This window comes from Mobula birostris, chromosome 2 (assembly GCF_030028105.1).
Source record: "Mobula birostris isolate sMobBir1 chromosome 2, sMobBir1.hap1, whole genome shotgun sequence".
NCBI classification, from domain to species: domain Eukaryota; kingdom Metazoa; phylum Chordata; class Chondrichthyes; order Myliobatiformes; family Myliobatidae; genus Mobula; species Mobula birostris.
Window position 1 is genome coordinate 6,419,088 of NC_092371.1, and position 27,172 is coordinate 6,446,259.

The window sequence follows — 27,172 nt, forward strand, 5'->3', positions numbered from 1 at the left end:
TTCACTCTGTGTCTGTCCCCGGGAGTGTGTGATGGGACAGTGCAGAGGGAGCTTCACTCTGTGTCTGACCCCGGGAGTGTGTGATGGGACAGTGTAGAGGGAGCTTCACTCTGTCTGACCCCGGGAGTGTGTGATGGGACAGTGTGGAGGGAGTTTCACTCTGTGTCTGACCCCGGGAGTGTGTGATGGGACGGTGTGGAGGGAGTTTAACTCTGTGTCTGACCCCGGGAGTGTGTGATGGGACGGTGTAGAGGGAGTTTCACTCTGTGTCTGACCCCGGGAGTGTGTGATGGGACAGTGTAGAGGGAGCTTCACTCTGTGTCTGACCCCGGGAGTGTGTGATGGGACAGTGTGGAGGGAGTTTCACTCTGTGTCTGACCCCGGGAGTGTGTGATGGGACGGTGTGGAGGGAGTTTAACTCTGTGTCTGACCCCGGGAGTGTGTGATGGGATGGTGTGGAGGGAGCTTCACTCTGTGTCTGACCCTGGGAATGTGTGATGGGACAGTGTGGAGGGAGCTTTGTGTGATGGGATGGTGTAGAGATCTTCGCTCTGTGTCTAACCTGTGCCATGGGATTGTCTTGGGCAGGTATGGTGAACCTATGCCACGTGTGCAAAAATTTTCATTGCTACACAAACCCCAGCCATAATAAAAAGATGCAGTGATTATCTTTAATCCCTAATGAAGCTGCAAATTATTTCTTCAGAACCTAGAAGTGAGATCTTTTCATAAGAAATGTCTGACACTGGCTTAGCGCCAGCTAGACAATTGTGAGAGCATGTGACGTTGGATGACACGTTTTGAAATCCTTGCAGATCTAGTGTACCCATCAGTATTTGGATGGTAAATGGTTACGATAACAATACTATTTTGAAATGATGTTGTTTTTACATTGAGTCATTTATTTTAGGGTCACTGTTTTATTAACAGTTAAACAATAAATTCAGGTAAAGAAGCAACAGGATTCATCCTTTTTCCTTAAAAAAAAGACTTCATAATTATTGTTACTAATTCATTCATCAATAACAATTTCTGCTCAAGATTTTTTTTCAGAGGTTGTCACCAGCTAAAGCACACACTTTCGAAAACCACACATTGCCCCGGAAGTGCTCAATCTAACCCTTCCCTCCTACACAGCCTATGATTCTGCTTTCCTTGCATCTATCTACAAGCCTGTTGGATGTCACTGATAGATCTGCCTTTATCACCACTCCAGGCACCCACCACTCTCTGTGTGGGGAAAAAAAACAAACAAATAAACTTCTCTGACACCTCCCTTGAACTTTCCTCTGCTAAGGAGCTGGTGGTAGACCTGAGGAGAGCTAAGGTACTGGTGACCCCTGTTTTCATCCAGGGGGTCAGTGTGGACATGGTGGAGGATTACAAATACCTGGGGATACGAATTGTCAATAAACTGGACTGGCCAATGAACACTGAGGCTGTCTACAAGAAGGGTCAGAGCCGTCTCTGTTTCCTGAGGAAACTGAGGTCCTTTAACATCTGCCGGACGATGCTGAGGATGTTCTACGAGTCTGTGGTGGCCAGTGCGATCATGTTTGCTGTTGTGTGCTGGGGCAGCAGGCTGAGGGTAGCAGACACCAACAGAATCAACAATCTCATTCGTAAGGCCAGTGATGTTGTGGGGATGGAATTGGACTCTCTGACAGTGGTGTCTGAAAAGAGGATGCTGTCCAAGTTGCATGCCATCTTGGACAATGTCTCCCATCCACTACATAATGTACTGGGTGGGCACAGGAGTACATTCAGCCAGAGACTCACTCCACCAAGATGCAACACAGAGCGTCATAGGAAGTCATTCCTGCCTGTGGCCATCAAACTTTACAACTCCTCCCTTGGAGGATCAGACACCCTGAGCCGATAGACTGGTCCTGGACTTATTTCCTGGCATAATTTACATATTACTATTTAACTATTTATGGTTTTATTACTATTTATTATTTATGGTGCAACTGTAATGAAAACCAATTTCCCCCGGGATCAATAAAGTATGACTATGACTATCACTTTAAACAGATGTCCTTTCTGCCCTGGGAGAAAGGCACTGGCTGTCCACTCTGTTTCTGACTCCTATAATCTGAATCACTTCAATTAAGTTGCCTCTCACCCTCTGTCGCTCCAAAGAGAAATGGTCCAGCTTGCTCAGCTTATCCTCACCGTTACCAGAGGGGAGGCAGGTTTTCATGAGGTGCTGAGCTCTGTTCTCTGTGGTCTCAGGCAGAGCCGTTGCCATACAAGTCATGGTGCACCCGGATAGGGTGCCTTCTGTGGTGCATGTGTAAAAGATGGTGAGGGTCATTGGGGTCCTGCTGAAATTCCTGAGCCTCCAGAGGAGGTAGAGGTGTTGGTGAGCTTCCTTGGCGTAGTGTCTATGCGGTTAGACCAATTCAGGTTGTTGATGATACTAACACCCAGCAACTCGAGGCTCTCAACAAAGTCCACCTCGGCACTCAGTGGAGAAGGGAGAGATCCCACCAATTCTCTTGGCTGAAAACCAAGAATTGTGGAGAACGTTGGGGTGTTGGATGGGTTTAGACCAAATCCCGTGTGCAGGAGTGTTGCAGGATTGGATGTATGGAATGATCACTTATGGTGCACCGATTCCCAACACCATTTCATCTGCTCCCACCCAGGGCTCTGCTGTATCGGAAGAATTACCTGTTCAGGGACGACTATGATAACTGTTACATCACCAAGCAGTTCCTGGAGATCGATGTCATGCGCGCCAAGACTGGGAAGAACACTCTCCTACCCCTCAGTTACCAGGAAGCCTGCAGATACGTTTGGCCCTGTGAGTAGTCCCAAGCCAGATACAAGGTCACCGGGCAGATTACGTGCAAATTACATCAGGCAAGCTAGCAATTCAGACCTGACAGTGTAGAGGGAGCTTCATTCTGTGTCTGACCCCGGGAGTGTGTGATGGGACGGTGTAGAGGGAGTTTTACTCTGTCTGACCCCGGGAGTGTGTGATGGGATGGTGTGGAGGGAGTTTCACTCTGTGTCTGACCCCGGGAGTGTGTGATGGGACAGTGTAGAGGGAGTTTCACTCTGTGTCTGATCCCGGGGGTGTGTGATGGGACGGTGTAGAGGGAGTTTCACTCTGTGTTTGACCCCGGGAGTGTGTGATGGGACAGTGTGGAGGGAGCTTCATTCTGTGTCTGACCCCGGGAGTGTGTGATGGGACAGTGTAGAGGGAGTTTCACTCTGTGTCTGACCCCGGGAGTGTGTGATGGGACAGTGTAGAGGGAGTTTCACTCTGTGTCTGACCCCGGGAGTGTGTGATGGGACGGTGTAGAAGGAGTTTCACTCTGTGTCTGACCCCGGGAGTGTGTGATGGGACGGTGTAGAGGGAGCTTCACTCTGTGTCTGACCCCGGGAGTGTGTGATGGGACAGTGTAGAGGGAGTTTCACTCTGTGTCTGACCCCGGGAGTGTGTGATGGGACGGTGTAGAGGGAGTTTCACTCTGTGTCTGACCCCGGGAGTGTGTGATGGGACGGTGTAGAGGGAGTTTCACTCTGTGTCTGACCCCGGGAGTGTGTGATGGGACGGTGTAGAGGGAGTTTCACTCTGTGTCTGACCCCGGGAGTGTGTGATGGGACAGTGTGGAGGGAGCTTCACTGTGTGTCTGACCCCGGGAGTGTGTGATGGGACAGTGTGGAGGGAGCTTCACTCTGTGTCTGACCTCGGGAGTGTGTGATGGGACGGTGTAGAGGGAGTTTCACTCTGTGTCTGACCCCGGGAGTGTGTGATGAGACAGTGTGGAGGGAGTTTCACTCTGTGTCTGACCCCGGGAGTGTGTGATGGGACAGTGTGGAGGGAGTTTAACTCTGTGTCTGACCCCAGGAGTGTGTGATGGGACAGTGTGGGAAGATGGGAGGATGTGAACCGGGAGGACCAGACTGACTCTTCCTCCATCTACATTAGGTTCTCTCTACTTGACCGTGGCCGAGAGAAAGCAATACATCCTTGGCCTAGCCAGACTCCTGCGTCATTTTATAACCGTCCTCTTCATCATCCTTCTGGATTACAGCGTCTACTGGGTGCTGGACATGGTCAGTTACCACCTGCGGGCGGAGATCACCGCACGATGTGAGTCCATTGTTGCCGACTGAGTTGGACACCCGAGTGAACCATCACTGGGCAAGTGGGCTGGAGTGCGGAGGAGGGATTCTGGGTGGGGAACTCGATGGGCTGACAAGTAGAGAGGAGCCACTACCTCATGCCTCCAGAGGTGCAAGTTGGACCCAGCCTTTGGGACTCTGTGTGTGGATTTTGTACGACATTCCTGTGACCACGTGATCCGCTAGGGTGGTCCTGTCCCATCCCACATCCCAATGATGTGCGGAGTCAGCGGATTAATTGCCTCTCGGGGAGGGGGTGTGTGTGTGTGTGAGATAGAACCTGGGAGGTGTCAGGACGAATGTGGGGAGAATGAAAGAGGGACAGATGTCAGTGGGCGGTTAATACGCAGCACATGGTTGACGGGCTGAAGGACCTATTTCTCTGCTGTGTGTTTCTACTACACGCATTCCCTCCCCTCTCCTTCTCACCCCGACCAACTGTTTATTCGGCTCCCTCCTCGCCGCCCCTCCCGGAGCGCGGCACTCCCCACCCCCCCAACCCTCCCTCGAATGCCCACTGGGGAAAACAGCCTGTAAGGTGAGCTCAACACTGGAGTGGCATTCAAACCAATGACATCCAGCCCAGTGATCCAGCCTCTGACTGTCCTGCAAACCCAACTGTCCATCGGGATTCTGGGCTGCATCCGTGGTCTCATCTTTGGAATGTCAAGCAGTCAGGAAAGAGACATGACATAGGAGCAGATTTAGCCATTTGGCCCATCTAGACTGCTATACCATTCATTTACTATCCCTCTCAACCCCATTCTCCTGCCTTCTCCCCGTAACCTTTGACATCCTTGCCAATTAAAAACCTAGCAACCTCTGCTTTAACTATAACCAGTGACGTGACCTCCACAGCTGTCTGTGCAGATTCAGCACCCTGTGGATATGAAGGAAAAATCCTCCTTGTCTACCTTCTAAAGGGATGTACACTGAGGCTGAGATCCCTGGTCCTACTATAGGAAACGTCCTCTCCACATCCACGCTGTATAGGCCTTTCAATATTCAGTAGTTTGCAATTGGATCCCCCTCTTGTAAGCTCCAGTGAGCACAGGCCCAGACCCGTCAAACACTCCTCATACCCAATAAATGTGAATGCTCTGTTTGTTGGACTCACGGTCCAGAGATCTTGTATAGTTTCCAGCTCCCTTTAATTCCATTGGATTTACAGATAGAGTATCCTGTCGTTGTGTAACTGAATGGTAAATCACAGAGCACTGGGCTTCTCCAAAAACCCACTGGGTCTCCTCCCGTCAAAGACCAAGGGTATTAGTTTTAGTGATAGTAAATGTGCTTATGATTGTCACACGTACCAAGGTACAGTGAAAGACTCCATTGCTTTTTACCAGAGGGCCGTTCAGTAGTCTAATAACAGTGGGATAGAAGCTGTCCCTGGACCCCAATACGTGCTTTCAGGCTTTCTATCTTCTGCCTGATGGAAGCGAGGAGAAGAGGGAATGTCTGGTACAGGTGGGGTTTTTGATTCTGCTGGCTGCTTTACCGAGCAGCGGGAAGTGCAGACAGAGTCGATGGAGGGTAGGCATCCCCGACGATGGGCCTTACGTGTATCGAGATCCAGTGAAAACCTTTTGTTTTACCACAAGACACAAGAGCAGAATTAGACCATTCAGCCCATCAAGTCTGCTCTGCCATTTGGTCATGGCTGATCCATTTCCCTCTCAGACCCAGTCTCCTGCCTTCTCCCCGTAATATTTCACACCCTGATTTATCAAGAATCTATCAACTTCTGCTTTAAATGCACTCAGTGACCTAGCCTGTGGCAAAGAATTTCACAGATTAACCACCCTCAGGCTGAAGGAATTACTCCTCATTGCCATTCTAATGGGCATCCTTCCGTTCTGAGGTTACGCCTTCTGGTCGTAGTCTCCCACATTTTGGGAAACATCCACTCTGTCTAGGCCTTTCAACACTCGATAGGTTCCCCTCCATTCTTCTAAATTCCAGTCAGTACAGGTCCACAGCCATCAAATGCTCATTATGTGATAAGCTTTTCAATCCTGGAATTACTTTTGTCAACCTCCTTTGAATCCTGTCCAATGTCAGCACATTCTTTCATAGATGAGAGGCCCAAAACTGCTCACAATAGTCACCAGTGCCTTATAAAGCCTCAGCATTACATCCTTCCTTTTCTATTCTAGTCCTCTCGAAATAAATGCTAACATTGCATTTGCCTTCCTCATCACAGACTCAACCTGCAAGTTAACCTTCAGGGAATCCTGCACAAGGACTCCCAAACCCCTTTGCACTTCAGGTTATCGAATTTTCTCCCCATTTAGAAAATAGTCTGCACTTTTATCCTTTCTACCAAAGTGCATGACCATGCACTTCCTGACACTATTGCAACTGCCACTTCATTGCTCACTCTCCAAATCTTAGTCGTTCTGCAGACTCTCTGCTTCCTCAGCAGTACCTCCTCCATCTATCTTCACATCATTCGCAATCTTGGCCAGGAAATCGTTGACGTACAATGTAAAAAAGAAGCTGTCCCAACATCGACCCCTGTTCACAAGACCATAAGATATAGGAGCAGAAGTAGGCCATTCAGCCCATCAAGTCTGCTCCGCCATTCAATCATGGGCTGATCCAATTCTTCCAGTCATCCCCACTCCCCTGCCTTCTCCCCATACCCTTTGATGCCCTGGCTAATCAAGAACCTATCTATCTCTACCTTAAATACACCCAATGACTTGGCCTCCACAGCCACTCGTGACAACAAATTCCACAGATTTACCACCCTCTGACTAAAGTAATTTCTCCGCACCTCTGTTCTAAATGGACATCCTTCATGCCCTCTTGTTCTAGACTCCCCTACCATGGGGAATAACTTCGCAATATCTAATCTGTTCAGGCCTTTTAACATTCCGAATGTTTCTATGAGATCCCCCCTCATTCTCCTAAATTCCAGGGAATACAGCCCAAGAGCTGCCTGACATTCCTCATACAGTAACCCTTTCATTCCTGGAATCATTATCGTGAACCTTCTCTGAGCCCTCTCCGATGTGTTTCTAAAATAAGGAGTCTAAAACTGCATACAATACTCCAAGTGTGGTCTCACGAGTGTCTTATAGAGCCTCAACATCACACCCCTGCTCTTATATTCTATACCTCTAGAAATGAATGCCAAAATTACATTCGCCTTCTTCACCACCAACTCAACCTGGAGGTTAACCTTTAGGGTATCCTGCACAAGGGCTCCCAAGTCCCTTTTGCATCTCCGCATTTTGAATTCTCTCCCCATCTGAATAATAGTCTGCCCATTTATTTCTTCCACCAAAGTGCACGACCATAAACTTTCCAACATTGTATTTCATTTGCCCTCTTGACGTTCCTTTTCCAAATCCCATTGTGATTTGCAGCCGACAGGCTAGCTACCGTTCAGAAGCTATAACTCCCATCAGAGTTTTTTTTTTAATCCATGCAGTTCCTTAACTCTACCACAATGATTCTACATCTTCCAATCCTATGTCTCCTCTTTCTAGTGATTTGATTTCATTTCTTGCCAACAGAGCCACCCACCACCCTCTGCCTGACTGTCTGTCCTTTTCATACAAAGTGTACCCCTGGATGTTAAGCTTCCAACTATAATCTTCTTTCAGCCATGACACAGTGATATCTCTCAACATCATATCACTCAATCTCTAACTGCAGTACAAAGTTATCTACCTTATTCCGCGTACTGCATGCATTCAAATATAACATCTTCAGTCCCGTATCTGTCACCCTTCTCGATTTTTGTCTCCCTTTTACACATCAACTTCCTACTGACTGCAATTTTGCCTAACCACCTGCCTGTCCTTCCTCACAGTCTCACTACACACTACCTCTGCTTGTATAACAACTGCCCCACCCTCAGCCCTATCACTCCGGTTCCCAGCCCCCTGCCAAATCAGTTTAATGCCCCCCCCCCCGAACAACCCTAGCAACCCTCCTGCAAGGATACTGGTCCCCCCTCGGGTTCAGGTGTAACCCATCCATTTTGTACAGGTCCTACCTTCTCCAGGAGAGATCTCAAAGATCTAAAAATCTGAAACTCTAGTTCCTCAGCCATTCATCTGCCAAATCATCCTGTTCTCACTCTCCCTGGCACCTTGCACAGGCAGCAATCCAGAGGTTACTACCCTGGAGGACCTGCTTTTCAGCTTTCTACTCGGCTCCCTAAATTCTCTCTTCAGGACCTCCTCCCTTTTCCTACCTACGTCATCGGTGCCAATATAGAATATAGAAAACCTACAGCACAATACAGGCCCTTCGGCCCACAAAGTTGTCCCTACCTTAGAAATTACTAGGCTTACCTATAGCCCTCTGTTTTGCTAAGCTCCATGTACCTTGATATGTACCAAGACTTCCGGCTGCTCACCTTCCCCCCTTTAGAATACCGTGGGCCTGGTCCAAGATGTTCCTGATCCTGTCAACTAGGAGACAATCTACCATCTGGGTGTCTCTATCATGTCCACCAAATCTCCTGTCCACCACACTAACTATGGAATCCCCTATCACTACTTCAATCCTCTCCCCACCTTACCTTCTGAGCAACAGCGCCAGAGACCCGATCGCTGTGACTTCCCTCTGACTGGTTGCCCACCCCCCCACAAACGGTATCGAAAGCGGTATCGAGGGGAATGGCCACAGGCGGCTCATTTCTGCTCCCTCTCCTGACAGCTACCCAGACAGGTCATCCCATACATCTGTACATCGAGGTAGTAAAGAGGAAACCGGAATGCAGAATAAAGTGTCACGGTTACAGAGAGAGAGTGCAGCGCGGGGGCCACGACACGGTAGACTGGGAGATCGAGAGTTCATCTTCTTGCGTGTGAGAAGCCAGGCCATGAGTCTGACAACAGTGCAGAAGAAGCTGTCCTGGAGCCGTTTTTGTATCCTCTGCCTGACGGGAGGGGGATGACAATAAAATGGGAGGGGTCCTTATTGGATTATGGGAGCATTAGGGTCCACAGAGTTCAGATGAAGGGTTTTGACCTGAAACGTCCACTGTCCATCCCCCCACCACCCCCCACAGACGCTGCCTGACCTGCTGAGTTCTTCCAGCATCTCGTGCGTTGCTCCAGATTCCAGTGTGCCTGCCAGCTCCTGTGTGCTCTCTGCAGACGGTGGTGGTGTAGACCAGCTACAAAACCACCCTCTTCCTCTGCAGATGAGCACAGAGCCTCATGGGGCATGAGGGTTAAACAGGAGGGTGCTGGAGGTACTCAGTGGGTCGGGCAGCCTCTGTGGAGAGGGAAACAGGGTGACAGGATCTGCTCTACAAGCTGAGGCCTCCTCTATAGATTGTTCAGTCTTGGGTTAACCCTAGTGGGGGTAGAGTGCGTGGACTTCTGTACATTCCTCCCTGTTGCTGTGACCCCTTGCATCCTCTACAGCCCTGTCCCCCTCCCCATCTCTGTAACCCCCTCCTACCCATCCACAACCTGCATCCTCTCCCAACATTCATCTCTCTAGCAGCCATGCCTTCAGCTGCCAGGACTCTGAGCTCCAGGATCCTCTCCTCAGCCTTCTCTCGCCTCCTTCACCCCTCCCTCTCCCACTGTGTCTCCAGCCTCTGTCAGAATCCCTCCATCCCCTACACCACTCCCTGACTCTGTGATCCCCTCCATCGCCTAATGCCCTACCCATCTCTGTGACCCCCTCCATCCCCTAAACCCCTCCCTCCCCATCCACAATCTCCGTCCTCTCCCAATTCCCATCTCTCTGGCAGCCATGCCTTCAGCTGCCCAGACTCTGAGCTCCGGAATTCCCTTCGTGGCCCTCTCTGCCTCTTCTGTGCCCTCCTTCGCCCCTCCCTCTCCCACTGCGATGTCTCCAGTCTCTCGGATGGTCATTGGGACCCACACTCCCCTTCACGCCTCCGCCAGCTGGTGTTTGAATACCAGACAGATGCAGTCTCTGGTCCACAGCCCCCGTGGTAATGGGAATGTCCATCAGCGGAACAGGATACACCTCGGACATTTATCGGGACATGGCGGGCGCCTTTGACGAGGTGCAGAGCGGGAATATCACTGTGCTTTCCCAGAAGTGCGCTGTCGTCCCCTCTCCTCCCAACTTCAAGATCTACAAGTTGATCGGTGAGACGGGATGGGGGGTGGTTGGTTCAGAAGGCAGCGTGGAGGGGATGTGGTGTTTGGGGTGGGGAGATGTGGTGTTTCGGGTGGGGGGGATGTGGGGTTTGGGGTGGAGGGGATGTGGTGTTTGGGTTGGAGAGGATGTGGTGTTTGGGGTGAGGGGGATGTGGGGTTTGGGTTGGAGGGGATGTGGGGTTTGGAGTGGAGGGGATGTGGGGTTTGGGGTGAAGGGGATGTGGTGTTTGGAGTGGAGGGATGTGGGGTTTGGAGTGGAGGGGATGTGGAGTTTGGGGTGGAGGGGATGTGGGGTTTGGGGTGCGAGGGGATGTGGGGTTTGGGTGTGCAAGGGGATGTGGGGTTTGGAGTGGAGGGGATGTGGGGTTTGGGGTGGGGGGATGTGGTGTTTGGAGTGGAGGGGATGTGGTGTTTGGGGTGGAGGGGATGTGGTGTTTGGAGTGGAGGGGATGTGGGGTTTGGAGTGGAGGGGATGTGGAGTTTGGGGTGGAGGGGATGTGGGGTTTGGGGTGCGAGGGGATGTGGGGTTTGGGTTGGAGGGGATGTGGGGTTTGGAGTGGAGGGGATGTGGGGTTTGGGGTGGAGGGGATGTGGTGTTTGGAGCGGAGGGGATGTGGGGTTTGGAGTGGAGGGGATGTGGAGTTTGGGGTGGAGAGGATGTGGGGTTTGGGGTGCGAGGGGATGTGGGCTTTGGGTGTGCAAGGGGATGTGGGGTTTGGAGTGGAGGGGATGTGGGGTTTGGGGTGGGGGGATGTGGTGTTTGGAGTGGAGGGGATGTGGTGTTTGGGGTGGAGGGGATGTGGGGTTTGGGGTGGGGGAATGTGGTGTTTGGGGTGAGGGGGATGTGGGGTTTGGGTTGGAGGGGATGTGGGGTTTGGAGTGGAGGGGATGTGGGGTTTGGGGTGAAGGGGATGTGGTGTTTGGAGTGGAGGGGATGTGGGGTTTGGAGTGGAGGGGATGTGGAGTTTGGGGTGGAGGGGATGTGGGGTTTGGGGTGCGAGGGGATGTGGGGTTTGGGTGTGCAAGGGGATGTGGGGTTTGGAGTGGAGGGGATGTGGGGTTTGGGGTGGGGGGATGTGGTGTTTGGAGTGGAGGGGATGTGGTGTTTGGGGTGGAGGGGATGTGGTGTTTGGAGTGGAGGGGATGTGGGGTTTGGAGTGGAGGGGATGTGGAGTTTGGGGTGGAGGGGATGTGGGGTTTGGGGTGCGAGGGGATGTGGGGTTTGGGTTGGAGGGGATGTGGGGTTTGGAGTGGAGGGGATGTGGGGTTTGGGGTGGAGGGGATGTGGAGTTTGGAGTGGAGGGGATGTGGGGTTTGGAGTGGAGGGGATGTGGAGTTTGGGGTGGAGAGGATGTGGGGTTTGGGGTGCGAGGGGATGTGGGCTTTGGGTGTGCAAGGGGATGTGGGGTTTGGAGTGGAGGGGATGTGGGGTTTGGGGTGGGGGGATGTGGTGTTTGGAGTGGAGGGGATGTGGTGTTTGGGGTGGAGGGGATGTGGGGTTTGGGGTGGTGGGGAGATGTGGGGTTTGGGGTGGAGGGGATGTGGTGTTTGGGGTGGGGGGATGTAGTGTTTGGGGCAGAGGGGATGTGGTGTTTGGGGTGGGGAGATGTGGGGTTTGGGGTGGAGGGGATGTGGTGTTTGGGGTGGGGGGGATGTAGTGTTTGGGGCGGAGGGGATGTGGGGTTTGGGGTGGGGGGATGTGGGGTTTGGGGTGAGGGGGATGTGGAGTTTGGGGTGGAGGGGATGTGGGGTTTGAGGTGGGGGGGATGTGGGGTTTGGGGTGGGGGGATGTGGTGTTTGGGTTGGAGGGGATGTAAGGTTTGGAGTGGAGGAGATGTGGGGTTTGGGGTGGAGGGGATGTGGAGTTTGGGGTGGGGGGATGTGGGGTTTGGGGTGGAGGGGATGTGGTGTTTTGGGTGGAGGGGATGTGGGGTTTGAGGTGGAGGGGATGTGGGGTTTGGGGTGGGGGGGATGTGGTGTTTGGGGTGGAGGGGATGTGGTGTTTGGGGTGGGGGATGTGGTGTTTGGAGTGGAGGGGATGTGGGGTTTGGGGTGTAGGGGATGTGGGGTTTGGGGTGGAGGGGATGTGGGGTTTTGGGTGGGGGCGATGTGGGGTTTGGGGTGGGGGGATGTGGTGTTTGGGGTGGAGGGGATGAGGGGATGTGGGGTTTGGGGTGGGGGGATGTGGGGTTTGGAGTGGGGGGGATGTGGTGTTTGGGGTGGAGGGGATGTGGGGTTTGGGGTGGGGGGATGTGGTGTTTGGAGTGGAGGGGATGTGGGGTTTGGGGTGTTGGGGATGTGGGGTTTGGAGTGGGGGGATGTGGGGTTTGGGGTGGGGGGATGTGGGGTTTGGGTTGGAGGGGATGTGGGGTTTGGAGTGGAGGGAATGTGGGGTTTGGGGCTGGGGGGATGTGGGGTTTGGAGTGGAGGGGATGTGGGGTTTGGGGTGAGGGGGATGTGGGGTTTGGGGTGGAGGGGATGTGGTGTTTGGGGTGGAGGGGATGTGGGGTTTGGGGTGAGGGGGATGTGGGGTTTGGGGTGGAGGGGATGTGGGGTTTGGAACGGAGGGGATGTGGGGTTTGGAGTGGAGGGGATGTGGAGTTTGGGGTGGAGGGGATGTGGGGTTTGGGGTGCGAAGGGATGTGGGGTTTGGGTGTGCAAGGGGATGTGGGGTTTGGAGTGGAGGGGATGTGGTGTTTGGGTTGGAGAGGATGTGGTATTTGGGGTGAGGGTGATGTGGGGTTTGGGGTGGAGGGAATGTGGTGTTTGGGGTGGAGGGAATGTGGGGTTTGGGGTGGAGGGGATGTGGTGTTTGGGGTGGGGATTGGACCACTCATTCCGGGCTCCCTTCTGCTCCAGACATCATTTCAAATTAGACCATTCGGCCCATCGAGCCTGCTCTGCCATCCCACCATGGCTGATTTATTATCCTTCTCGGCCCCACTCTCCTGCCTTCTCCCCCTAACCTTTGATGCCCTGACCAAGTGACACCCTATCAATCTCTGTTTTAAACATGCTCAGTGACTGGGCCTCCACAAATGTCCGTGGCAATAAATTCCACAGATTCACCCCCTGGCTAAAGAAATTCTTCCCCATCTCTGTTCCAAGTGGACGTCCCTCTGTTCTGAGGCTGTGCCCCCGGTCCTAGACTGCGTCACCGTAGAAAATACCCTCTCCACGTCCACTCTGTCTGGGCCTTTCAGTATTCGGTAGGTTTCGATGAGATCTACCCTCATCGTTCTAAGTTCCGATGAGTACAGGCCTAGAGCAATCAAATGCTCGCGCCACCTTAACCCTTTCATTCCCGTGAACCCCCTCTCGACCCTCTCCACCGTCAGCACATCCTTTCTTAGATACATGACCCAACACTGGTCACAATGCTCCAGATGTGTACTGACCAATACGTCTATAAAGTGTTGGTCTCGGCCTGCGAGGAACAGCTACCGCTGAAGGTCTGTGGCGAGTCGGGCTATTTTCCCGGTGGGGGGGGGCGGAATCTGGGAATTATTCCGGGGAGAGGACTGACGGCAGGAGGTGGAGATCTCCTCACTGGGCCCTGCCTTTGTCTTGTTGCAGGAGGCCTGTACGGGGTGGTGTTTTTCATCGTGCTATTCGGCTGCTACGTTTCGAGGCTTCGGCGGTACATCTGCTCCGTCTACTACCCGTCGCGGGAGCGGGTAAGAGCGAGGGGTGGGTGCAGGCTGCGGATCTGCCCTACCAGAAGCGCTGTTCACCTCCCCCTATCTGCCCGTCCCCAACCGCTCCGCGCAGTCAGCGTTGGGGCGCATAGCAAGATGATCAGCCATGATCATACTGAGTGGTGGTGCAGGCTCGAAGGGCCGAATGGCCTACTCCTGCACCTATTTCCTATGTTTCTATGTTTCTATTGCGTAAAGCGCAAGGTGGGGTTATGGGTCCAGATGCCGGGAAGTGTGACTAGTTACAAGTTGGTTGAATTATGTGGGTCAGTTTTCATTTGTAATATATTCTGTTTAGTGCACATATGTGCACTCGCATACATGTGTACATGCACACAGGCACACGGACATGAGTGCATACATGTGTATGCACACGGTCTGGCCACTAATGTTCTCCCAGCAGCACTTCATCAAAATCAGCCAGGGGAAAAAGTTTCAAAGACAAGTGTACTTTGTCCAATGGAGACGGCCCCAAGCTCGGTTGTGACAGGAGGAGGGTTGGACATGGGGCTAGCACCCAGAGCTATAGAAACTCCAAAGACCTCATCCCTGGGAGAGGGAGGATCTTCACATAAAAATGAAAGAGTGGCGCAGGCCTGAGGACTCTGATAAGCCGATGTCAGCCCCTAGGACCTGATAGGGGCGATGGGATTAAGAGGGTAGCACAGGTGCAATGAAAAACTTAACTGCAGCAGCTTCATGGACACGTATACTTTCTCAGACTTCTGTATAGATTTGGGATGTCACCTGTACCATTGGCAAACTCCTGCAGGTGCATGGTGGAGAGCATACCAGCTGATGCAATATGGCCTGGTATGGGAACACCAGTGCTCAGGAACAGGAGAAAAAAACTACAGACAAGTGGTGGATGCTGCTCAGTTCACCACAGAGAAGGGCTTCCCCACCACTGAGCACGTCCACACGGAGCGCAGCGTCCACCATCAGGGACACTCACCACCCAGACCGTCCCCCATCTCCCTACTACCATCGGCAGGAGGTACAGGAGCCTTGGGTCCCACTCCACCAAGTTCAGGAACAGCCATTACCCTTCAGCCATCAGGCTCCTGAACCCACCAGGATAGTTTCACTCGCCCCATCACTGAATGGATTCTACAATCTACAGACTCACTTCCAAGGACTCAACAACTCGTGTTATTGTCACAGAGAAGTACAGCACAGAAGCAGGCCCTTTGGCCCATGTAGTCCATGCCAAAGCCATTCGAAACTGCCTACTCTCAACAACCTGATCTGGGACCATAGCTCTTCATATCCTTACTACCCAAACTTCTCTTAAATATTGAAATCGAGCTCGCACTCACCCTTAAGCCCTGATCTCTGTTTGTAGTCCAGTGGGAAAAAGCCTGCTTGCATTTACTCCTCATAATTTTGTACATCTCCATCAAATCTCCTCTCAATCTTCTAAGTTGTAAAGAATACAGTCCAAAGCTATTCAATCCTTCTACCTCAGGTCCTCCAGACCTAGTAATACCACTGGAAATTTTCTCTGTACTCTTCCAACCTTGTTCTCATCTTTCCTGTAGCTGGGTGACCAAAATTACACGAGATACTCCAAAATTAGGCCTCTCTAATCTCCTATACATAATATCCCATCTTCTGTACTCAGTTCTTTGATTTGTGAAGGCCAATGTGCCAAAAGCTTTCTTGATGACCCTATCTACCTGTGACGCCACTTACGAGGGATTATAGACTTGTATTCGCAGATCCCTTTGTTCTACTGCACTCCTCAGTGCCCTACTGTGTAAAACCTACCCTGGTTGGTTCTACTAAAGTGCAAAATCTTGCTCTTGGCTGCATTAAATTTAATCTGCCATTTTCACCTCATTTTTCCAGCTGGTGCAGATCCCTCTGCAAGCCATGGTAGTCTTCCTCCCTGTCCACTACACTCCCAATCTTGGTGTCATCCGCAAATTTGCTGATCCAGTTAACCACATTATCACCCAGATCCTTGATATAGATAACCAACAACAATGGACCCAGCACCGATCCCTGTGGCACACCACTAGTCACAGGCCTCCAGTCAGAGAGACAACCCTCCTCTACCTCTCTCTGGCTTCTCCCACAAAGCCAATGTCAATTCCGAATTACTAGCTCATCCTGAGTGCTGAGTAACTGAACCTTCTTGACAAGTCTCCCATGCAAGACCCTGCCAAATGCCTTACTAAAGTCCATGTAGGTAACATCCGCTGCCTTGGCTTCATCCGCTTTCCTGATAACTTCCTCAAAAAACTCGATAAGATTAGTTAGACATGACCTACCACACAGGAAGCCATGTTGACTATCCTTAATCATCTATCCAAATATTTGTATATCTGGTTCCTTGGAATAACTTTCCCACAACTGATGTCAGACTCGCTGGCCTATAATTTGCTGGTTTCTGTTTAGAGCCTTTTTTAAACAGCACGATGCCCCCTCCCCACCCACCCCAGCACAGTGCCCCTCCTCACTGCCCCTCCGAAGGCAAGGCATTCCCTCCTCACCGCCCCGACTGTTCATTACAGTGGGAGGGTTCGGGCAGAACTGTGAAGGGTGCCTGGGAACGGAGGGGTGGGGATTGGGGAGAGGGTCTGGAACGAGTTGATTGCAGCCTCACTGACCTCTGTACTTACCCCCTCCCGCACCCCCCCCACCCCGACCAGATACGCATCTGCTTCCTGTACAACCAGATCCAGACCAAGCGATCCTCTCTGATGAATGAACTCTTCAGATGCGTGCAGAGAAACTCCACCGATGGCGGCCACACCAGCATCCTCCTCGTCCTGGCAGCACGGTAGGGAGAGACCCCACCCCCTCCAACCCCAGCAGGGAGTCCCTTCGGCCCGTCAAGTCCATGCCGACCACCAGGCACCCATTCCCACCCATTCCACCCATTCCCATTCAGCATCAGATTAAACATCACTGGCATCGGACATGAAATGCATTGTTCTGTGGTAGCCGTACATTGCAATAAACTCTAATACAGACAATAAATTACAACTGGGTATCGGGGTAGAGATGTGTCTCTGCCAAAGGAGGTGTAAGGCGCTCCTTCCCTGCACTACGCAGGTCACCCTTGGGAAAGGTGTAGCATCTGCTTAGTCCCCCCCCCCCACCCCGATCAGGGTCACGTGAAACCATGGGAGCAGGTGGTGGATGGTCGTATGAGCAGCCGGTGCAGATCACAACTCCTGGTTACGCGACCACTGACGCCAGGCAGACAATCTCTGAAGAGTATTGATAATGGCTGGGGTCACCCGTCTTGTAAAGGCAATGACAAACCACTTTCTGTGGAACAAATTGTCAAGAACAAACATGGACAAAAGACCATAATAGCCCATATCATACAAAGTGGCACATAATGACAATGATGATACATTACAAAAAGTGTGTGTACTGTATATATATCAGTCTCCCCTGTAATTATAACCCTCCCCGTCAGTCTCCCCGTAACTATAACCCTCCCCGTCAGTCTCCCCTGTAACTGTAACCCTCCCCATCAGTCTCCCCGTAACTATAACCCTCCCCGTCAGTCTCCCCGTAACTATAACCCTCCCCGTCAGTCTCCCCTGTAACTGTAACCCTCCCCATCAGTCTCCCCGTAACTATAACCCTCCCCGTCAGTCTCCCCGTAACTATAACCCTCCCCATCATTCTCCCCTGTAACTATAACCCTCCCCGTCAGTCTCCCCTGTAACTATAACCCTCCCCGTCACTCTCCCCCATAACTATAACCCTCCCCATCAGTCTCCCCTGTAACTATAACCCTCCCCGTCAGTCTCCCCACCCCCCAAGCTATAACTTTCCCACCTGTAAGTTAAGCCCTCTCAATGTGGACCCACAGGTACAAGTTTTTTGCGTGGATCGCCGCCCTCACGGGAACCTACGAGGAGTACTGCCTGGCGTGCGGCCGGGTGATGGAGGGAGAGGAAAGTGAGATGTTTGTTCCCTGCATAACTCCCGGGTGTAAAGGTAACTGTCGCCCTCGCCATCGTCCCCTCCACCACCTCCAATGCCCCGTGGTTCCGAGGCGACGACCTTGTAAACTGAAGAAAGGGTAGAACGTAGAGGCCTAAGGCACAGGAATTGGTCTTCCTGCCCAGAATGATGCCAATCTGTAATCCCATCTGTTTACCACTCTGGACGTTGTCTCTTTCCCCCTCCCCTCAGGCAGAACAGACAAAAGACTGAAAGCACACACCACCAGTCTCAAAGGACAGCTTCTATCCCACCGTTATCAGACCCTTGGTACAATAAGATGTTTTGTTGTCCTCACAATCCACCGGAAGTGGTCCTTCAACGTTACTGTTCACCTGCACCACACTTTCTCTGTAAGTGTAACACTTTATGCTGTGTTTTGTTACCCTGGCGTACTGACGTGAAGAAACAATCTGTGTGGGTGATGTGCAAAATAACATCGATGAATCTGGAGAAACGGCAGAGACCGAAACAATTTGGCACAATGGCGTCAGCAGTCAGCGTTGAACTCAACGCGGGACTGCCCTGGGGACTCCAGCCCTGGATTTTTCCCTCAGGGTTTACTCCCGAAGCCTTCCCCAGGAGTGGGTACAGCAACAGAGCCGTGGAGGTTAGAGATCAGAGTTTTCCTTCTCCTAGATGAGCTGCCAGCCACGGCTGACGAGCCCATCTGCCCAAAGCGACTGGTTTTAAGACGCCAGTAACCCGCCTTTGCCCCTCCTCCTGTCAGTACTCACGGTTCTGCTGTGCTTAGTAGCTAAACCACTCAATAGACAATAGACAATAGGTGCAGGAGTCGGCCATTCGGCCCTTCGAGCCAGCACCACCATTCACTGTGATCATGGCTGATCATCCACAATCAGTATCCAGTTCCTGCCTTATCCCCATAACCTTTGATTCCCCTATCTTTAAGAGCTCTATCCATCTCTTTCTTGAAAACATCCAGAGACTTGGCCTCCACAGCCTTCTGGGGCAGAGCATTCCATATATCCACCACTCTCTGGGTGAAAAAGTATTTCCTCAACTCTGTTCTAAATGGCCTACCCCTAATTCTTAAACTGTGGCCTCTGGTTCTGGACTCACCCATCAGCGGGAACATGCTTCCTGCCTGCAGCGTGTCCAATCCCTGAATAATCTCACTCGTGAAGGCCAGGAGCTGGACTGGGTTGTCAGAGGCTATTTGAGACACATGCCATTCAGAGCATTTTATAGATGGTGGGAGCTTATCCCCACTAGCTCCCCAGCTTTGACAACCTTAAGGAACCCTCTGCCCTCTAGTAGCTAAAAATTCCATGGTAGCGTAGTGGCTAGTGGGCAAAATTACAGCTCACAGCGTCAGATTTCGGAGTTCAATCCTGATGTCATCTGTAAAGTGTTTGTATGTGCTCCCCGGGAATGGATGGGATTCCTCCTGGTTTACAAAGACGTACCAGTCAGTAGGTTAATTGATCGTTGTACATTGTCCCATGATTGGGTTAGGGTTAAATTGGTGGCTTGTACGGCCAGAAGGGCCTGTTTGGCACGGAATCTCCAAATAAATCAATAAATAAACCAGAATTTCTCTACCCTTTCTCACCATTTTATACACCTTTGACACGTTTCCCGGGGGGTGTCGGTCTCATGCCACTGGACAGTATAACAGAATGGCGTAATTAAATTACTGATTGAGGTGACCCTCACAACACACTGGAGGAACTCAGCAGGTCGGGCAGCATCCGTGGAAACAATGAGTCGACGCTTCGGGCCGGAACCCTTCGCCAGGACTGTAGGGGGAAGGGGCAGAGGCCCTATAAAGAAGGTGGGGGGGGTGGGAAGGAGAAGGCTGGTAGGTTCCAGGTGAAAAACCAGTAAGGGGAAAGATAAAGGGGTGGGGGAGGGGAAGCAGGGAGGGGATAGGCAACACACATCAAAGTTGCTGGTGAACGCAGCAGGCCAGGCAGCATCTCTAGGAAGAGGTACAGTCGAAGGGGATAGGCAGGAAAGGTGAAGAAGGAATAGGGGAAAACACAATGGGTAGTAGAAGGAGGTGATAGGCAGCTGGGAAAGGTCGACCGATCTTTTCCACGGATGCTGCCCAACCTGCTGAGTTCCTCCAGCGTGTTGTGAGTGTTGCTTTGATCCCAGCATCTGCAGATTATTTTGTGCTTACTGACTGAGGAGATGCCGGTTAGGGATTCTGTTCTGTGTTATCATGTGGTAAGGAAGCTGCAAGGCATCAGACTGCAAGACCCTACAGAGGGTAGTAAAATCTGCCAAGAGGGTCACTGTTGCCTCTATTCATGACATTTACCGGGAGCATTGTACACAAACGGCATTGTTGAGGATCCCTACCGCCCACCCCACAATCTCTCTGACCCACCACTGTCAGGAAGGAGGTACAGGAGCATCAGGACTGGGACTGTCAGACTGGGGAACAGCTTCTTCCCTCAGGCTGGGAGACTAATGAACACCCTGCCACCACCGAGGTCAGCCAGCTGTTTACCTGAACGGTAGATGCAATTTGAATTGCATTTTATTAATCTATTTATGGTAATATTTGTTTTCTGTGTTGTGAGTGATGTATTGTGGGTCTGGAAACTTTTTCCACTGAGGTTGGGTGAGACTAGAATTAGAGGTCATGGGTTAAGGGTGGAAGGCGAAGTGTTTAAGCGAACCTCCTCACCCAGAGGGTGGTGAGAGTGTGGAACGAGCATCTGTGCAAGTGGTGGGGGTGAGTTTGGTTGGGACATTTAAAAGGAGTACATGAATGGGAGGGGTATGGTCCTGGAGCAGGTTGATGGGATGAGGTGGAACAACAGTTTAGCACAGACTAGATGGGCCAAAGGGCCTGTTTCTAGTGAGCACTATGACTCTATAAGAAAGAGAGAAAAATTAGAGAGGAATAGAGAGAAGAAATAGAGGGAGGGGTACAGATGTAGAAAGATAAGAATATGGAAATAGCAACACACACAAAATGCTGGGGGAACTCAGCAGGCCAGGCAACATCTATGGAAAAGAGTAAACTGTTGACGTTTCGTATTCTGGGGACGGTCTCGGCCCAAAACATCGACTGTTCACTCTTTTCCATAGATGCCGCCTGGCCTGCTGAGTTCCTCCAGCATTTTGTGTGTGTGTGGCTTGGATTCCCAGCATCTGCTGATTTTTCTCTTTGTTTGTAAATATGGAAGTAGATTGGAAAGAGGCAGGAATAAATCGAGAGAGAGTCGCGTAGAGGAGAGAGACGGGAACAGAGTACAGATGGGGGGGCCAGAGAGAGTGTGTGTGAGACAGAGAGAAGGGATATATAGAGATGGGTTCTAGAAAAGGGAGGAAGTGAGAGTAAGATAGAGATGGGAGGTAGAGAAGGACGATGGAGAGAGTGGGAGTGGCAGAGGTGGGATTGGGGAGAGAGGGAGAAGTTTAGTGAGAGGCAGAAGATGGGGAGAGTGGGAGTGAGTGGCAAAGAGAGAGTGTCAAGAGTGAGAGGGAAAGATAGAGAACGGCGGGGGGAAGAGAGAGGGAGAGAGAAGAGGTGGAGACGGAGTCCTGACAATGTCGATGTCCTTGCTGTGCTGGGGGAACATTCCAGGGTTGTAGTCGTCCCTCCTCGATAAGCCGTTTGCAGTCTGACAGAGACCCCTCTCTAACCAGTGCTCGCCCCCCTCCCCACAGGCATTTACTGCACGGAGTGCTACCAGCTAATGAACAATATCTGCTCGGTGTGTATGGGACCACTCGCCTACCAGGGAGACATCGATGAGGAGGTGTAAGTCAGACCACCCCCACAGCTCAGAGAACTACCTCCTCCTCTGCCCACCCTGGGCTCGTTCTTTCCCGGGCTGGACTACCAGAGCCACCGGCCGGCTGTTTGCCTTCAACTCAGAACAGTACAGCACAGGGAGAGGCCCTTCGGCTCGACGGTGCGGCACGACTCGGGGTTTCGGGGGTTCAGAGTTCAATCCTGTAAAGATTTTAACCCTCCTCCCCGTTGAATGCGTGGGTTTCCTCCGGGTGCTCCAGTTTCCTCCCACATTCCAAAGGCATATAGGTTAATTGGTCACTGTAAATTGTCCTGTGATTGGGCCAGGGTTAAATCATGGGCTGTGGGTCTGTGCAGCTCGAAGGGCCAGTTCCACGCTGGACGTCTAAATAAATAGACATGCTGAACATAACACAGAATTAAAGTAATCGTGCCTGACTGCATGGGCTCCCTGTCCGTCCGTTCCCAATCTGTTCGCGTGTCTGTCCAAATGCCCGCTGGCAGTGCCTTCCCACCACTCTCCCTGACAGAGAAACTTACCCCCTCACCTCTTGCCTCACCTTAAACCCACGTCCTCGGTGTCTGACATTTTCACCCTGTGTATAAAGAGCCGGAATAATATTATAAACCTCTGTCAGGTCTCCCCTCTGCCTCTGGTGCTCAAAGTAAATTTATTTTCAAAGTAGAATATGTCACCACGTACCACCCTGAAAATTATTTATTTAAAGACTCAGTGAAGAATTGGCCCTTCTGGCCGCACGACCCAGCAACCCCTGATATAACCCGAGCCTAGTCACATTGCCAATTTACAATTTCTTGCAGGCATTCACAATAAATACAAAGAAATACCATAGACCCAATGAAAACCCCGATCGCAGCAAAGTCAGGCAACCAATGTGCAAAAGGCAACTAATTGTGCAAATACATAAAGAGAAAAAATACATAAAATAATGATAACAAATAAATATCGAGAACATGACTTGTAGAGTCTTTGAAAGTGAGTCCAGAGGTCATTCAGTGATGGGACGAGTGAAGTTATCCCCTCTGGTTTAAGAGCCTGGTGGCCTAGAGATGATAACCGTTCCTGATCCTGTTCCATTTGTCCAACTTCTCCTTGTCGCTAAGTTGGTCAAACCAATGTACCACTGGGAAGGGTTGAGAGGCAGCTTCAAGTTCCTCGACTGTGCTCCCTCCACACTGACGTGGTGATGATGCATAGGGCTGTTTGGCCATGTTATTATTAACCTAGTAATTAAATCGAACTAAACTAAACTAACCCCTTCTGTCTACACTATGTCCACGTCCCTCCATTCCCTGCACATCGATGGGCTTGGGCTGTCTATGAGCCTCTTAAACACCTCTATCATACCTGCCCGTATCACCACCCCTGGCAGCGCACTCCAGACCCCTCCACTCTGTAAAACTGGCCCGGCGCGTCTCCTTTAAATGCCCCCCTCTCACCTTAAATGCCCCCTCTCATTTTTGTTGGGCGGGTCCAGAGAAAACAACCCAATTTGCCCAACCTCTCCTCATGGTTCATACCCTCTAACCCAGGCAGCATCCTGGTGAAGCTCTTCTGCACCCTCTCCAAAGGCTGTAACGGGGTGACCAGATGTAATGCAGCCTAGCCAGAATGTTATAAGCTGCAACGTAACTCCCCGATTCTTGAATTTAAATGCTTTGACGAATGATCTTAGATAGGTTTGACTTGTCCATGAGGATTCCCTCAAACTTCTACTGATACACCATAGGAAGGGTCCTGACGGGTTGTATCACATTCTGGTAGGCAACTGGACACTGGAATCTGCGGAGAGCAGTAAACACGGCCCCATCCATCACAGGCGAGTCACCCGCGTTCCGTCCGGTCTGACTTCACGGATACTTCAGCAGTATCGTCAGGGATACCTGACACCCGGCCATTCCCTCCACTCTCTTCTGCCTTCTAGAGAAGACGCAGGGGCTTGAAAGCGCAGATGAACACTGCTGTCAGACCCCTGAACCAACCGGTTCTCTCACATCCCCTTCCTGGTGGGGCTGCCACGTTCTCAGACCCTTATCCGCCGTTGCTGCTTTATGATACCCCACTGCGTACTGGCTGAGACTGCACTCTGCACCGCCTCGCTGCCTTTATTAGGATCGATATTTATTGATGAGCTTCACACGAGCGAGGAGTTCCATTGCACCACAATAAACTGATCAGAATGGGGTTCATTATCACCGACATGCTGTGTGCTGTGAACATTGTTGTGATATAGCAGCGGGACAGTGTAAAACATAACAATTACTTTAAGTTACAGGCTGAAATACAATACAACACCCTGGTTAAGGTTTTTACTGCTATACTGTAGGTATTTCATTTTAGCAGCTCTATAGAAGCAGTGTGTCATGTTTTAGGATGTTTGATTTCGGCTAAAAGATGAGGGGCTATGATGTCCAACTTAGGAATGTTGTGTCAGCCAGTCAGGATGGCGGAACCGGGGGAAAGTTCGAGAGAAGGGTCGGAGGGAGGTTTATTTTTGACGGACAGTGTAGCTCACGGGTCTTTCTATTGGCGGGAGCGGCGGAGAGGACAGGAGGGAAGGTGGCTGAGGATGCCGGGGGAAGAGCATCCCTGTGGCACGGTGATTTGTGCAGATGCTCCCGAGAGACAGCCCATTTGTTCGATATGGATTTCAAACGACATTCGGAATGAGCTGGGTGCTTTCACACAGGCTGTGGGTCCGGTGCGCCAGTAAAAAGACAACTTCAAGGTGAGCTCCAACCATGTGCACATTTAGACTGGGTTAACTGTAATGAGCCTTTTTAAAATTTTTTTCCCCTTTTTTCCTACTAACTGTTCGATAAAGCTGAAACCTGTAAATATACTTTCTTTATAATTTTATGCGGTGTTTATTTCTTGCCGACCGATAACTGTGTATGGGCCGTATTTACACCACATTCGCTCACATCTTTAATTGGAACATCACGACTTTCCTGCTCAGTTGAACCCCAAATCATACCGACCCTAGATGCTTATTGTTTATGAAAGGTGAGTTTCGCACCGTGATCAAGCCAAGTTTCCGAACGAGCCCGATGAGGGGGCTATCGCCTGGCGATTCATTGAGTGCTGTGTAATTGCTGTTAAAAATTGATTAAGCAGTTTGATGCTTAAACATATAAACACGAGGAATTCTGCAGATGCTGGAAATTCAAGCAACACACATCAAAGTTGCTGGCGAATGCAGCAGGCCAAGCAGCATCTCTAGGAAGAGGTGCAGTCGACGTTTCGGGCCGAGACTCTTCGTCAGGACTAACTGAAGGAAGAGTGAGTAAGAGATTTGAAAGTTGGAGGGGGAGGGGGAGATCAAAAATGATAGGAGAAGACAGGAGGGGGAGGGATAGAGCCAAGAGCTGGACAGGTGATTGGCAAAAGGGGATACGAGAGAATCATGGGATAGTCTTTCTTCCCGGACCTCCTGTCCCATTTCGAGTGTTGAAAGGCATGGACAGAGTGGATGTGGCAAAGTTGTTTCCCATGATGGGGGAGTCTAGTACGAGAGGGCATGACTTAAGGATTGAAGGGCGCCCATTCAGAACAGAAATGCGAAGAAATTTTTTTCAGCCAGAGGGTGGTGAATCTATGGAATTTTTGCCACGGGTGGCAGTGGAGGCCAAGTCATTGGGTGTATTTAAGACAGAGATTGATAGGTATCTGAGTAGCCAGGGCATCAAAGGTTATGGTGAGAAGATGGGGGAGTGGGACTAAATGGGAGAATGGATCAGCTCATGATAAAATGGCGGAGCAGACTCAATGGGCCGAATGGCCGACTTCTGCTCCTTTGTCTTATGGTTTGTATTGTCCAGGTGGTCTAAGGCCATGTGAAGAGCCATTGAGAGTGCACACACCCCTGAGGTGCACCAGTGTTGATCGTCAAATAGGCAATTTGCAGTGGGCCCAGGTCCTTGCTGAGGCAGGATTTCAGTCTAGCATTCCATCACTGTAGGTGTGAGCGCTACCGGGCGATGGTCACTAAGGCAGCCCACACTGAGGCTTGGGCTGAGCTGACATCTCTGTGCTCAGATAATATGGGGAAGAGAACAGACTGGTAGAGAGTCCAGCAACTGGTATGGCGAGGTTCCTAAAGGCAGAAAATCCATTAGCCATGTCAGCTCTGGAGGATGCTTGTGACACTGCTGAAGGTGCAGCTGATGTGATGATGAAGTTTGGGCACACATTCCAGGAGGAAGGAGAGAAGCTGTCCGGGTTGGAGAAGTTGCTGCCACTGTTTGTGTCACAAATGGGACATCCAACTTTCTGAGAGAAATTTGCTTGAGGATGGAGCACGTTGTGAAGGGCGCGCTGTCACATGACGTGTTTGCTCTACACTTTTTAAATCACCTGCAGGTCGCGCCCCCTTCCATCTTTTACTGAGTTACTCAGAGAAGTTAGAGAGGAGAAAAACATGATTTAGGAGCAGGGCATTTCCTAAAAGAGTCTTCGGTGGTAGCCTCAGTTGCTAAAGTGACCCCTGATGCCAGGGAGATGGAGCTTTTGAGGAAAGAGGTGGAAAACCTTCAGTGGTTGGGAAGTTGATTGGTTGTTAGGCAGGATTTATGAACATTTGGACAAGCATAATACGATTAGGAATAGCCAGCATGGCTTTGTCAAAGGCAGGTCGTGCCTTACGAGCCTGATTGAATTTTTTGAGGACGTGACTAAACACACTGAAGGTAGAGCAGTAGATGTAGTGTATGTGGATTTCAGCAAGGCATTTGATAAGGTACCCCATGCAAGGCTTATTGAGAAAGTAAGGAGGCATGGGATCCAAGGGGACATTCTTTGTGGATCCAGAACTGGCTTGCCCACAGAAGGCAAAGAGTGATTGTAGACGGGTCATATTCTGCATGGAGGTCAGTGACCAGTGGTGTGCCTCAGGGATCTGTTCTGGGACCCCTTCTCTTCGTGATTTTTATAAATGACCTGGATGAGGAAGTGGATGGATGGGTTAGTAAGTTTGCTGATGACACAAAGGTTGGGGGTGTTGTGAATAGTGTGGAGGGCTGTCAGAGGTTACAGTGGGACATTGATAGGATGCATAACTGTGCTGAGAAATGGCAGATGGAGTTCAACCCAGATAAGTGTGAGGTGGTTCATTTTGGTAGGTCAAATATGATGGCAGGATATAGTATTAATGGTAAGACTCTTGGTAGTGTGGAGGATCAGAGTGTCTGACTCCATAGGACACTCAAAGCTGCTGTGCAGGTTGACTCTGTGGTTAAGAAGGCATACGGTGCATTGGCCTTCATCAATCGTGGGATTGAGTTTAAGAGCCGAGAGGTAATGTTGCAGCTATATAGGACCCTGGTCAGACCCCACTTGGAGTACTGTGCTCAATTCTGGTCACCTCCCTACAGGAAGGATGTGGAAACTATAGAAAGGGTGCTGAGGAGATTTATGAGCATGTTGCCTGGATTGGGGAGCATGCCTTATGAGAATAGGTTGAGTGAACTCGGCCTTTTCTCCTTGGAGTGAC

The 27,172-nt window shown here is 51.0% G+C and overlaps 1 protein-coding gene across 1 annotated transcript in view; it reads left to right on the top strand.

Annotated features, from left to right (window-relative positions):
* Positions 1–27,172, top strand: part of dcst2 (DC-STAMP domain containing 2) — a 74,946-nt gene that overhangs the window by 26,748 nt on the left and 21,026 nt on the right. Inside the window, exons 7-13 of the mRNA XM_072251695.1 lie at positions 2,652–2,809; positions 3,944–4,108; positions 10,071–10,238; positions 13,827–13,927; positions 16,606–16,736; positions 17,787–17,914; positions 21,572–21,665. Coding sequence (XP_072107796.1) covers positions 2,652–2,809; positions 3,944–4,108; positions 10,071–10,238; positions 13,827–13,927; positions 16,606–16,736; positions 17,787–17,914; positions 21,572–21,665 — 945 coding nt within the window. The remainder of the gene's footprint in view (positions 1–2,651; positions 2,810–3,943; positions 4,109–10,070; positions 10,239–13,826; positions 13,928–16,605; positions 16,737–17,786; positions 17,915–21,571; positions 21,666–27,172) is intronic.